The following is a 13672-nucleotide window of genomic DNA, read 5'->3' on the forward strand; positions in this document are numbered from 1 at the left end:
TTTATTAATCTTCGTGTATGGCTTCTATTCAATAAAGATGTTTTACAAACCTCTTTTATAAGTCTCAGTGTTTTATAAACCTCTTTTTCCTATTGTTGCTGCTGAATATAAAATATGTTGAACTTTTGCTGGTACAGAGCACAATACCCAGCAGTCAATACAGAAATGGCAAAAAAATTGAAACACTGAGTGGAGCAAATAGAACAACATTTATATTTAGAATTCACAATCAGTTATGGCTTTGCTGAGAGGTTCAGGAAAATGTTATTCCCCAAGCAAGAACAAGAGAGAAACAAGCAGCAAAGCACTGAGCCAGAAATGTAGGTGACAGAGGAAGGAAGAGCTGTTAATTCCCTGGGCTCCTTCCAGCCTTTTTCCTTTCTTTGCCCTTAGGAGGATGCTAAGTAAGTGTGAGTTTGATTACTGCTTGTGGAAAGGAAACCGCACCCTGAGGAAGACCATGGGTTAGTATAGAGATGAAAATATTTCTTCATAGTTATATAACCACACACGGCAAAATACAAAATCTTAAAAAACCCTTTTTACCTTTTTTCTTGTATGGAGGAGCTCTGTTCATCCTCTCATAACATTTGAACTGCGAATCTATTATCTTCTGCCGTATGACTGAATTTTCAGTTACTACAGGCTCTAATGCAGGATCAGTATAATTTACAGCAGAAGAAAGACTTGGAACAATTCTCTGTATGGAAAGGAAAAGCTGTTAGTACAACTGGATAAACAAAGAGGATTAAATTTACAAAAAGTGAGGACCAGAAATTTCTATTACTCATTCTTGAAAGGCCTTTTATTTGCACATATGTTTATCATTATGATGGGCCTTGTACTACTTATAAAGTAAATGTTGAATTTTATTAGTTTACCTCATGAAAACATAATATTTTAACCAAGCCATTTTTCTTGGTGGAGAGATGGTCATTAAGTACTTGATAAAGTCATCAAAATATTTTCATTTAATTTAGCGTCTGCAAGAGAATTTTCTGTTAAACCCATCTATTTCTGTTCATTTGTGCTGATTTAACTCTAGACAGTGCAGAAAAAATACCTCAGGACCACAACCTTTGCTTTGAGCTTCTGCTACAGTTAAGGCCAAAGAAGGCAGAGTTTAAACATCCATACCTGACTTTAGCTCTTAGTTAAGTATCTAAGCAGACCCCTAAATTTGATAGTCTAAATAGCAAGGTCCTCTTTGATATAGTGGCATCTTCTGAATTATCCCATTCTGAACTGCCTGCCTGTTAAAGGAAAGGATCACTGCCTTAGGAAGGCAAAGATCTCAAGTAGAGAGGTCAGTTATGCTCTTTTGCCCTTTTAACTTCCATCCATCCATCCATCCATCCATCCATCCATCCATCCATCCATCCATCCATCCCATCCCATCCCATCCCATCCCATCCCATCCCATCCCATCCCATCCATCCATCCATCCTGCCCTCAAACACTCCACCCCTCCTTCCCTCCCCTCCTTGTACAGCCAAGGTCCGTGAGCAGAAATGAAAGTGTGGAGCTTTAGTTTGTTCTGTTCTGCCTCAATCCTCTTGTGGATCCATCCATCCATCCATCCATCCATCCATCCATCCATCCATCCATCCATCCATCCATCCATCCATCCCATCCATCCAACCATCCTGCCCTCAATCACTCCACCCCTCCTTCCCTCCCCTCCTTGTACAGCCGAGGTCTGTGAGCAGAAATGAAAGTGTGGTGCTTTAGTTTGTTCTGTTCTGCCTCAATCCTGTATTGTGACTCTTCTTTGCTTGAAGGTGATAGTAAAAAATGAGTTCCTCTGCTTCCCCACCCAAAAGCAACATTGCTGTAGCACTTTCCTAGCATGACCCTCTGTTTTCCTTTTACTAAATGGTATTAAAGCCATCACACTCAGATTCATTTGCAGGCCACTTCAAAATCTAGGACTCTCATAAACACACAAACTTGACCTTTTTTAGCAGCAAATGCTAATACAGAGATCTTTAGGCACGCATTTGTAGTTGTTTGAACTTAAAACGTGACAGGTTTGAAAGTTCAAATATCTGCTTACTTCTTACATTTTGCTGCCCCTTTTTTATGCCCATCACAGGCAATTGTATTCCATCAATACAATACTTTTTCTCCCCATTTGCATACTAAATCACCTTTGTAAAGACATGGCAAAACCAGTGTGTTTGACTTCACTGAAAAAAGCCATTACTTTTATCCTGATACTTCTGTACCAGACCCTGTAAGTTTAATCTTTTTATACTTTTATATCAAAACAATTATGTTTTTATAATCTCATCTCATCTCATCTCATCTCATCTCATCTCTTTTGACACAGACGTTTTCAACTGTATACACCTGCTAGCTGGAGAACATGGAGGCAGTCAATCTTGTTGTACTTAACTAGGTGCTTGAAATAAAGTAGGAGGAATAAGAATGAAAATATTTTCTGGCAGAGATAATTTTACATAAATTTTAGATGTATGAATACATCACCCTCTTCCTCTCCCCCCAAGATATATTTGAACAATGAAGCCATTTGGAACATTTCATCTGGCCATCCGAATGAAAAATTAAGTATCTAGAAAGTCAGAACAGGAAATACAGAAGCAAAGCCAAATATAACAAAAGATCCCTTAGCTTTAAAAGGACTAAGGGGAGCATCTGGAGTCCTCAAGAATAATTTAAAAACCAGCCAAGCAAAATCCTAAATCCAGCACAGGAACGTGCAGATGAGGTTCTTCAGACAACCTCAGCTTTGTCTTAGCCCTCCATGTCCATGTCCATGACACAGGCTCTGGTGCTTCTCTGAAGTGATAAGTAGATACTGCATATTAATTTTTTCCATTCTTATTTTGAATAATACCTCAGTTCCAAACGGTTTGTACTCAAGACAGAAATAACACTTTCATCACAGGATGCTAGGAGGACTTCTGTGGCAATACCTTTCTTCTTGATAATTTATCTGCAATTCTGGGCCAGTTTGGGAGCACATTCATGTGTGGGATGATGGTTTTGAGGGGTGAAACACAATTTGGACACTAAAGTCACAGTACTTTTATAGTTTTGTTACTTGCAGTGTGTAATTCCTGAAGAAGTTGGCACAGTTGGGTACAGTTAAATGAGAATATTCTGATCCTTGGAGGTAGAGAGCACCTGTGATGGTGGATAGATTATATGCCTTGCATTGTGTACAAATTTATATAGGAGTGTTCAGCCATGTTACCAGGAGGCCCATTCTACTGCCCCTGCATAAGACAATCGTGGAGCAGCTGAAGTTGCCAGTGAAATTTCTACTGCCCACATTTAGGCCAGCAATTCACTCAGACAGATAAAAATATAGATGAGTTGTGTCACTAAAACTCATCAGTGGAAATCACTTAATGACCTCCAGTAAAATGAAAGCAAGTTTGGATAAAAGTTGGAATAATAACACTAGATTTATTATGGTCTCTGTCCTAGGGTTACTTTATGATGCTTGTATCCACAATTGTCTGCTCAGTTTATGCTGGATATTATATTCTGTGCCTTCAAGACTGGGTCTGACAGCAAAGGTGGGGAGAAGAAACAGTTTTTGTTATCAGCCTCACTCACTCCTCCGCTTTCGGCTGGACTGTGTTGTCTGGGCATGGATGGGGCAAAACACCACGCTCCTTTTGCTTTTTAGTTAGTTAGTTAGTTTAGCTAGCTGAGGCAGTCTGAGCTTTCCCTGGACCGTTTTTCTTTCCCTTTTCTTGGAACCATTTGAACCAGCTCCAGACCGGGACCCAGGGAAACACCGAGAACACTTTGCAGTGTGCTGGGGCCCACTCTGTAGCCTTTCCCAGTGCTGGAGGGATTGATAACAGAGCGACCACCCACCGGGGAGACTTTCTGAATTTGTCATCTCTTCAGAGCAGTGAATGAGTTTTGTCATCTGGTATTGTTCATTTTGTGTGCTGGGGGGTGCTTTGCCCCTTAAATAAACAGGTTCTTTCCACTTCCCTCTGAGGAATCCTTCCTGAACTGGTTGAGGGGAAGGGCTGTGTGGTTTTGCTCTCTGGAGGGGTCCCCTTTGGAGGTTTTCTCCCAAATTTGCCCTAAACTAGGACAGTCTCTAAAATTAATTTTTTTTTTTCTCCTTTTTTCTTTCTACCAAACACAATGACTCAGATCTTCAAAGGTAATTGCCCAAAAATCTTTCTGGGCACTTTTTATGTAATTGAATAGTTTGTGTGGGAAATCAAATTAAGGGGTTATACATAGGTATGTCATCTGTGATATGCCCTTTAAATCTACTCTTTCCTTTGATTTCTATTCCTCATTTTTGTTTGCCTAGATCTGAAAAGCTGGCCTTGGAAGCTTGAACACAATTTTCTTCTCCATATAAATCAGATTACCTCTTCAGCAGATTAATTAAATATAAATTTTGTGGCTTGCTGGAGGTGGAGAAGTCATATCCCTGTTTCAAATACAGGGGTTTTTACCATCCAAAAGAGAATCCCATGTCCACCACTCAGAATTTAATCCCATGTTCACCACCCTGACCTCCCAAAGTCAGTCCAGTGGGCTGATGATCCAGCCTTTATATATACTTGCAGTCAGACAAGAATTTTGATGCAGTTTGTGATGCCAGATGTTATTACTTGTTTTAGTCTCCCTCACTCCTTACTGTAGTAGTCAGAAAGAGGCAAATGGGGCAGGAAGACATCTCTGAGTCATTATTCTCTTTTCAGAAATAGCAGGAGCTTGGCTATGGTTACCTGAGGGAGAAAATTTAGTCTGCATTGTGTTAATGGGAGAGGTGAGAATGTCCCATGAATATCTGTGTATCAGTGTGTACCAGGTCTCATGGAATTCACTATTTGGACTCACCTCTTCTACTATGTTTTCATTGTGATGTCAATGTATTTTAGAAATGAAGTCTTAAAAGACACATTTGTAGACAAAAAACCAAGGTCAATTAATCTTTGCCTGGCCACTACCTACAAATATTGAACCTCTAAAATATGGAACAAATTTTAAGTGTTCATAGTTCATTAATGCACATTAAAAAGCCTTCCCATCCATTCATCAGATACTTCAGATGGAAATATAGATTATGTTAATACAATAAAGGAATGCCTCATTCATTTATAAACATTCTTTATTAAGGAGAAATAAATAATTCACAATAATCAATGTGATCATTGCTTAAAAATGCACTGAATTCTTCAGAAGAAAACAGTTTAAGTGATGTCCCATGCAGCAGTTTAGCAGCCGTACATATGATGTCACTCCTAAAAGTCCAAGTAAATGACGTCATACATACGACCACCAAGCCACCACGTGACAAATGACTGACATAAGAGAGTGAATTATCATTACAAAGAGAAATAACAGGCTGCTGGGAATGCTGAAGTTCACTTTATACCTGGAATGAATAAAAGATTCCCATAAAGCAATTTGGCTTCATTATTAAACTATACAGGAATGAACAAATGATGCCCTGGTTTCTGTAAGAGTAACTGCTGTGAACCTGTGCCAGGCTGTGCCTGTTTCTGCAAGGGAGAATCCAGATAAAGTAAGCATAAAAGTATTTCACTTTTTCTTCCCCATAAAATATTGGACACGATGAACAAGCATCCCCAAATATTTTTCTTCTGCCATCAAGGAGCTTGCAGGACACTAACAATAACTGTATATGACTATCAGGAAAAGAAGGCATTTGTAGCTGTCTTTTTTTCCCCCCTCTTCCACTAAATATAGTAATTTAGCAAGAATTATTGGTGGGCTCAGCCAGAAATTCTGGATGCTCTAACTGTTTTTTATTGATTTCAACAGCTCAATCATTCATTTGGTATAATTCTTTTAAAACTGCTGTGTGCAGTCATCTCTTTGTGGATCACTAAACTCCTGTTCTTCAATATATCACATTTTAGAGGAGGAGCTCAGCATGATTTAGATGAGTTGCAGAGCCGCTCTCATATTTTGATTATGTTTGAACTACTTTTCACAACTGCTAGCCTTGGGACAGATAAGAAAACAACTTGATACCTTAGGAAGGTCATTAGCATATGATATTCAGTAAACATAATCATTTCTATCCATCAGAAATGTGCTAGGAAGCAGCAGGTAATTTCTTTGGGGAAACACTACTACATGACACGTTTTACTTAATCACTGAATGTTAGAATTTTCCCATACTCTATCGCTGTTGGAGCAGGATGGTAATTATCTCAGTGAGATCCCATATGACTAATGTGGCACAATTTGGCAGCTGTTTAAACAAGCATGAGATTATCAGGTGCTGTAGATGAAGACAAGGCTGTTGTACTGAAAAGCAAGTCACAGATCTTATAGTTCTTTTCCATTTCTACAAGATTTGTTTACAGAAGAAGCTTTACTTTCATTTTAGCCTGATAAAAACTGTGGGCTAATCCAGACTACTTCATGGATATCTTCTTGCAGCCTTGATTATCCTCTTGTGAGAGGCTTCTTTACTGCAATCAGCTGCATAGCAACAGCCTTGTTTTAAAAAAAGAAAAGATAGTCAAAATGTCCTGATCATCCCTGAAACTGGGTGAATAGAACAGAATGCAGCATTCCTATTTCTTGGGAAAATATGAGCAGCTTGACTCCCAAATTCTCACACTAATTCTTACCACTTTAATATATCAGCAGTTTGCTTTCCAGAGCTTCCCTTGTGTGAGAACAGGTTCTGAACTTCTGAGTGCACATACTTACAGCATGAAGCAACCCATACATATTTACACAGAGAGGTGTGCATGCAGAACAGCAGCTTCCAAAGGCATGGTCTAAGGTGATGAGACCCAGGGGGATCTCACCATCCAAGGCTGGGGAAGACTCTGGGCTGCCAGAGAGGAGGGCTCAGAAGAAGGGAGACAAAGGAGGCTGTGACAGATCTTCAGCAGCTCTTCCAGCCCACGGGAGATCTGCTCTGGACCAGATGCTGGAAGAGATACTGTCTAAGCAGGAAAAGGGTTTTTCTCACAGTACCTGAACAGACATGGGTTCCAGAGAGCCACCAAGCTGAGCAGGAGCAGTAGCCCAGTGGAGTTTGTGACCACACCACTCCACCAGTGCGTGTTGCACTCCCAGCTGTGAGGATCAAGCAGAGGCACCATGGGCAGCTCCCCCATCATGGTGGCAAGTGCTTGACTAATGGTTCTGGAGACTTGAACATACCCCACCACTGAATTCCAAAATACACCAGTTTATGCAGTTACCAAAAATTACATTTAGGTTTTCATATAATTAATTTTCAATGTTTTGTGGACAGGAATTATTCACGAGTCTTTCAGGTGTTGGAAAGAAGTATCAGACTCTGCATACCTTTGTGACTGAGGCTTGGTAACAATTTAACAGATTTGGACTCAGTGAAAGTGCACAATTTGTTTTTTGCTCAAAATGAATTTCGTGTAGAATAGAATATTTTCAATTAGGTCTAGTGGGCCTAATTGAAAATAGTGTGGCCTTCAGCTGCAGCATCCATTTAGTTCTTACTCTGCATGTTGTGGTTGGCTCAGGACACAAAATTGGAGTATGTGGGAAAAACTACTTCATCAATCCTCATTTCCAGGGCCATTTGTAGCACAGTTCTTACTTGAGAAAATAAAGCAGAAAATAGAACTCTCTTCCATCAATGTCCTGAAAAATTGATTGGTCACACAGGGAAGAGACCCAAACCTTCTTCTTCTTCCTCATTCTCGGAAGTTTCATGCTGCTGGGCACACTGTGCTGATTCTCCATTTTTCTTGTGAAGAGAAACGTGCACTGAGGACATGAACTAATTGCTCCAGAATTCCAGGGCTTACGTACTTGAAGAAACAAATCTCAGTCACATTCTTTGGCTCTTAATAATTGCAAAAAACTAGAGAGCATCAGTCTAAAGTGAACTATGACGTAATGAACAACTAAATTTTCTCATTTTTATAGTAGAAGACCATATAGTGATGCATTATCCGGCATCCAAAAGCAAGGGAATCCATCAAAGAGGAAGACAATAAGGAATTGCTTGTACTTCTAAATTAGGTTTTGGAACAACTTCAGGTTTTTTGGCAAAGATGGGTTATTATGGATCTGCTGTACATGGAATTGCTATCAATTCTGTGCAAAAAATTCCATGCATAGAAGAGATGGTTCTATCCGATGGTACCAAAAGCCCTAAGTGACAAGTCTAAAGGAGGTGACGGAAAGGAAGTGTCTGTGAAACCAAGTAAGTATTTTTTTGTCTCTGACAAAATATTGAAGGAGAGATATGAGAAGAATCTGGGGAGTCTTCTGCAAAGCACTAACTGTATAGAGGGCAGGGTGTGCTCCAGCTCTGAGATTGTGTTAGGGAATCACAGTTACACTAAGAAAAGAGATTTCAGGTAGAAGTCTCCCCTACTCAATAGGGGGGACCTCCACAGGGGAAACACCAGCACCTACAGTGGGGCAAACAGCACAGAGGAGAAAATAAGGATCTCAAAATGTTGTGCTGCTTTGCAACAGCTCACAGTGATCAACTGGGAGTTCAGGTCACAAATGATAGGATAACAGAAAACCATGAAAGTCATCAAAGAAGGGAGAGCTAGAGGGTGTCTTGTGGGGTGGGTAGAGCTGAGGATGGGAGATCACTCCTGTCTATGTCACAAATCATCTTAATTACTGTATTTATTGTATTATTAATTACAGATAGTGGCTGATATGTCTCACAGTTTTTGGAACAAGGGAATGATTTGAAGAACCAACAGACTGGGAACCAACAGAGCCTTTTTGAAAGAGAGACACCCTTTATTCATTACAAACCATAAATAAAATGCAAAAATGAACAGCTTCTACCATCTGCAGATGGGGAAGTTTTCAGAAAAATGAATGAGGCAAAACATTTTTCATATTTGATCTCACAGCAGTTTCTGGATAAGTTTCATGATGGAAAGAAAAGCTTGTTCATGGTCTACTTCTGTGACTGTGGCTTCTTCCCTACCAAAAGGGAAATTAACCTAAGAGATATCAAAGTAGAGCACAGTGGGAAGGGAGGCACACAGAGATTGGAAACTTGAAAATGTAAGTTAAGTTATCCATTGAGGCCAGAATATGAAGTGCTCTTTGGTGCAAAGATATTTAAAAGGAATGTAGATGCAGATCTCACTGAAGAGATTTTAAAAGAATTCCTCCCCCTGGAATGCTGCAGGAATGAGCACAGACCTAACATTGCACACATGCTCTCATGGGTGAGAGATTTAAAAGATCTGGGGACAACAGGGCAAGGATCAGTCCTCCAGGGCTGACCGACAAACCCATGCTGTAGGTCAAAGTCCCTCAAGTGCTCAAAAGTGTTGTTGAAAATTTTAGTTATCAGAATATTTACAGTCCTGTCACTTGACTGGGAGCAAAATAAGCTGGATCTATTTCTTCATTTGGCAGTCACGTTTTATAGGAAGAATTGTTTGTCAAGACCCCTATCAAGCTATGCAGATCAGATGGGATTCAAACCAGAAGAAAGCTGGTCTCTCTCAGGAGCTTTGTTACAGACATTTCTGACCATAGGTGATTTCATAGCCAGTGCATTGTCACATGCACCCTTGTAGGACAGGTAGAACTGCCAACCCAAATGGTCACAAATGCCAGAATATTCTAGTGTACCTCAGAGTAGAAGACTGCTCTCACACATGGAGATGATTCCTCAAATAATTAACTAATTATGGACAAATTCTTTTGGGACCAAGTTAGCAAAAAAGTATTAACTCTCTTCAATTATTTCTCCATCTCTTCAGCTCTTCTTTGATGGAGGGTCCTAATCCTGAACCATGAATTCAGTATTTTACTGAAGTAATATGTTCTTTGCTATTCTCCTGGATTCTCCATGATCTCATTTAATTGCTTTCTTTTAACTTCCTTCTATCCATCATTCTCTTACTGTTCTCTACTTTCCTTTCCTTTTTTATCTATATAAATTTAAGTGGCAAACAGCATTGTGGACAAACTCTGCTAGGCTGGGAGGAGAGGAACAGCCCAATGAGTGAACCAGGTAGGGCAGTTGCTTATGCTCTCTGACATATTTTCTACAGCATATGAGTTTCTTTTGCTTCTACAACACAGGATTTGATGAGGAGTTGCACAGAGATATTTTGCATTCAGATGTTAATGAAGAAGATGAGAAGCAGAGAGGCAGGAGGAGCTAACCAAGAAAACACAAGAAGAAGAGGAAGAAGAGGAAGAAGAGGAAGAAGAGGAAGAAGAGGAAGAAGAGGAAGAAGAAGAGGGAGAGGGAGAGGAAGAGGGAGAGGGAGAAGAAGAAGAAGAAGAAGAAGAAGAAGAAGAAGAAGAAGAAGAAGAAGAAGAAGAAGAAGAAGAAGAAAAAGAAGAAAAAAAGTCTTCTTCGGGAATGCAGATCTAGAGTAAGTTGGGGACGAAGGTGGCAGGCATCATGCAAATTACTCATACCACACCAGGGTAGTGAGGCGCTTGTTCCCAGTAACAGCATTCAGACATATGCTGATCATTCTGCAACTTAGGTTCTGGGCAATAATCTTAATTCTGACTGCCTGTAATGTCTATGATTTTCTGATGATCAATAGTAATTTGAGGTTTTACAAGTACAGTTCAGCAAAAGGATTCAATTTATGTGAGAAGTGTTTAGTCAGGCACTATATTTTTAGAACCACAATTACTCAACAATGTTGCATACATCAAAATAAATGTAATGCTGATTCAAAACAGTTGAAAACAGCATTTGAACTGATAAACAGATTTATAAGATTATTTTTCATTTTGGCTGCCTTCCTAATATCAGATCAGCTACAAACAGTGCAAATGAATTGCTGCTTAAGTCAGTTTGTCTCACAGAACAACATTAAGGGCAGTTTTCAAACACACATATTCCCATGATATGTTGTAGCCTGTAAAACACAGAAATGAAAAGTCATATGCATAACCCTCTTCAGACTTGCAATTCTGTCTCACCAAGAAACAATGTTTGCAAGTTCAAACTTTTATTAGATAATCTTATTAATCTTCTTTTGAAATTTATTAGTAAGGAAACTCTTCCTTCACCTGTGGAGTATAACAAGTATAACTTGGTACTCATTTTTGTCAACATCACCACAAGTTTAAATACAGCAGCTGTCATGAGCAGTTCACTTTTCTTGCACTTACAGTTAGAAGGATGATGAGTAAGAAGCAACACTGGGTTGTTTTTTTCATTGTGGAATCTTCTTGGAGAGACACCTTGTAGATGACCCTTCTGGGAATTAAACAAAAAAAATAAAAGCATTATTGGACTTTTCTGATAAATTCCTTGTCTTTGGTATAAGCACATTTTTAGAATTAATCTAGACTCTGTGTGTGTGGTTTTTGAAGCACCCCCAGCCTTACATGTGCTCAAGTTTGGTCTAATTGAATGTTGGTTCACTTTAAATTTAGTCTCCTTTGTGGATCTCTGGTGGTGAGTACAGATGGTGTGGGGTACATCTTCATGTTACTGGGTGACCTGTAGCAGATCCAGGTTAAATTCTTTTCCAGATGAGGCTACCTTGGTTGTCCTTTTTCAGCTGCTTCTAACCTAATATAGAGCTGCAGACCAATGAACAATCTGGATATTTTAAACCTGACTTGCAAAACCCAGAAAGATCCAGTTTGCAAATAAGTGTAACAGCAGCTCAGAATCCATGTTTGTGGGGCTAGGGAAAGCCAGAGTTTGAGTAATCTCTAGCCAGGTGAACAAGGCTTGGGCAGGAAAAGAGAACCTGGGAGCAGCACGGTGGGATTGTGTGCTCCATAATTCATCTGGGTGGCCGGGCTATGACAGACACAGCAGTGTCACAGCCTCAGGCCACCAGGCAGGAGTACTGGAGAGGCACAGCATGGACACGGCTCCACAGGTCTGAAGGGAACTGCATCAGCAGCTTTTTGGTTTTCTGGGTTTTTCCTACATCAACACTTCTCCGGCCTATCTGGAAAAAGTATCCAGGGGCCCACCGGGTATAATCTTATTGCTTCACAGTTGTGGGAGTTCAAGCAAGCAAAGCTCTCTGCCTTAACACATCATTTTTTTTAAGTTTTACAAAAATGTAATTTCTGTATTAAATGAGAAATGCAGCCTTTGTCAAAGCACATTGTGCCTTCTGATGTGTCACAGACCACTCGTGGTGTGTGTGCTGAGCAGCATAGGACATGTGGCTGTGGTCACCTTCTGTCACAGTAACACTGTGAGCACTCACACACCTTCATTTTTCAGACAGCTTTAAAACTAGGAGTTAGGTATTTTCTACCTGGACAAACAATCCTGTGAGCACCCTACGCATTTGAAACCCATGAATTTAATGAGAAAAAGACACAGGGACTGGGATGCTTAGTCTAGTTGACATGCAGTGAATAATACAATGACTAGTGTAACATTTGTCTCAGCAACAGCATTGTAAGAGCTTTTCTCATCTTTAAATGGTCTGGAAGGGCACCCATTTTCAGAGAGGAAATGAAACATTGTCCTCATCTAAAGCAGAAATATGTAAGGTCAAAATGTAATAAAGGTGTGGCACTTCCACTTCAATGCAGCACATGTGATCCAGTCATATGCAGCACATGTTGCAGTCATGTATCACTGAGATTACATAAAACATAAAGTGATGGCAAAGAGGGCTCAGAGGGTTTCTCTCTAATAGGAAGTAGTCTTATTACTGTCTGAATCTTCCCAGAACTATTCTGCTGAGTCAAGAGTAATGCAAGATGCAAATGATCCAGAAATAATATGCAGTTACCCTGTGGGCCACAAACTTGCATTTGATTATTCATGGTAGACAACTCAATTGAAGCAAAACCTGGACATCTAGATCAGAGAAAAATGCCTGGAATTGTCTGCATATTTTCCAGGCTCTTCCCTGCATTCTGCATTGGTTCAAACTGACAATAAAGATTAATGAAGAACATATAAACAATGGCCCTTGGACAGCTGTACAGTGAGTACAAGCACGAGTGTGGTGTTCATCCAATTACACACTGTACTGCAAAGTGTTCTGCAACACGGTGTAAAGCCAGTCTAGTGGATGCCTCTGTTCTTGTCAGCATCATCACTTCTGCTGCATCTGTAGGGATTTTGTATCAAAAGGGAGCACTTTGTCTTAAAAACTGTCAACAGCTTTAAAATGCACAACAGTTCCTACCAATGCCACAGAGATTAACACAATACTGTGACCTAGCAAGCATAAGATCAAAATTGGCTGAATTTACCTGCTATATGTCTGCTTTTCCTGTACTTTGTGCCAATAGTGCCTGCAGCACGAGGCTGGGTTACAGCTGTAGATGCAGGTAAATCTTTTCCCTTGAGTTAATTAAAATGACTGCACCATATGATATTACATATGAGTAAATGACTAAGAACTATTTCTCATACTGAATCTCAGCTAGTCTATTTATTTCCAGTCATTTTTATTTTAGCCAGCTGTAACCACAGGAATGGCTGACATACCAGATAAAGTCCAGCACCTTTTTTTGTCTTTTTCACAGAAATCTTTTCATCTGGCAAAAATTTCAAGAATAGTTGAACAACAATATTTTAGCTATAAAAACTATAAAGGTCCTGACAAAGAAAAATTTTTTTCTACTTTAAGACTGGCCCATAACACTACAGCACACAGGCTGGCATCAGCACTGTATCAAGAATGATGATCTCATTGAAATGAAAAGATACATGCAAATACAAAGTGCTGGCCAATGG

General features: G+C 39.8%; 1 protein-coding gene across 3 annotated transcripts in view; it reads right to left on the reverse strand.

Moving 5' to 3' along the window:
* Positions 1–13672, reverse strand: part of CALCR (calcitonin receptor) — a 156013-nt gene that overhangs the window by 57487 nt on the left and 84854 nt on the right. For 2 of the 3 annotated variants that reach the window (XM_026795262.2, XM_005480248.4), the window contains exons 2-3: positions 11116–11203; positions 547–700 (exon numbers count right to left, since the gene is read on the reverse strand). In XM_026795262.2, the coding sequence (XP_026651063.2) occupies positions 547–700; positions 11116–11203 (242 nt within the window). The remainder of the gene's footprint in view (positions 1–546; positions 701–11115; positions 11204–13672) is intronic. The other variant, XM_014270548.3, reaches the window with a different exon arrangement.

The sequence above is a fragment of the Zonotrichia albicollis genome, chromosome 1 (genome assembly GCF_047830755.1).
Source record: "Zonotrichia albicollis isolate bZonAlb1 chromosome 1, bZonAlb1.hap1, whole genome shotgun sequence".
In the NCBI taxonomy this organism is placed as follows: Eukaryota; Metazoa; Chordata; class Aves; order Passeriformes; family Passerellidae; genus Zonotrichia; species Zonotrichia albicollis.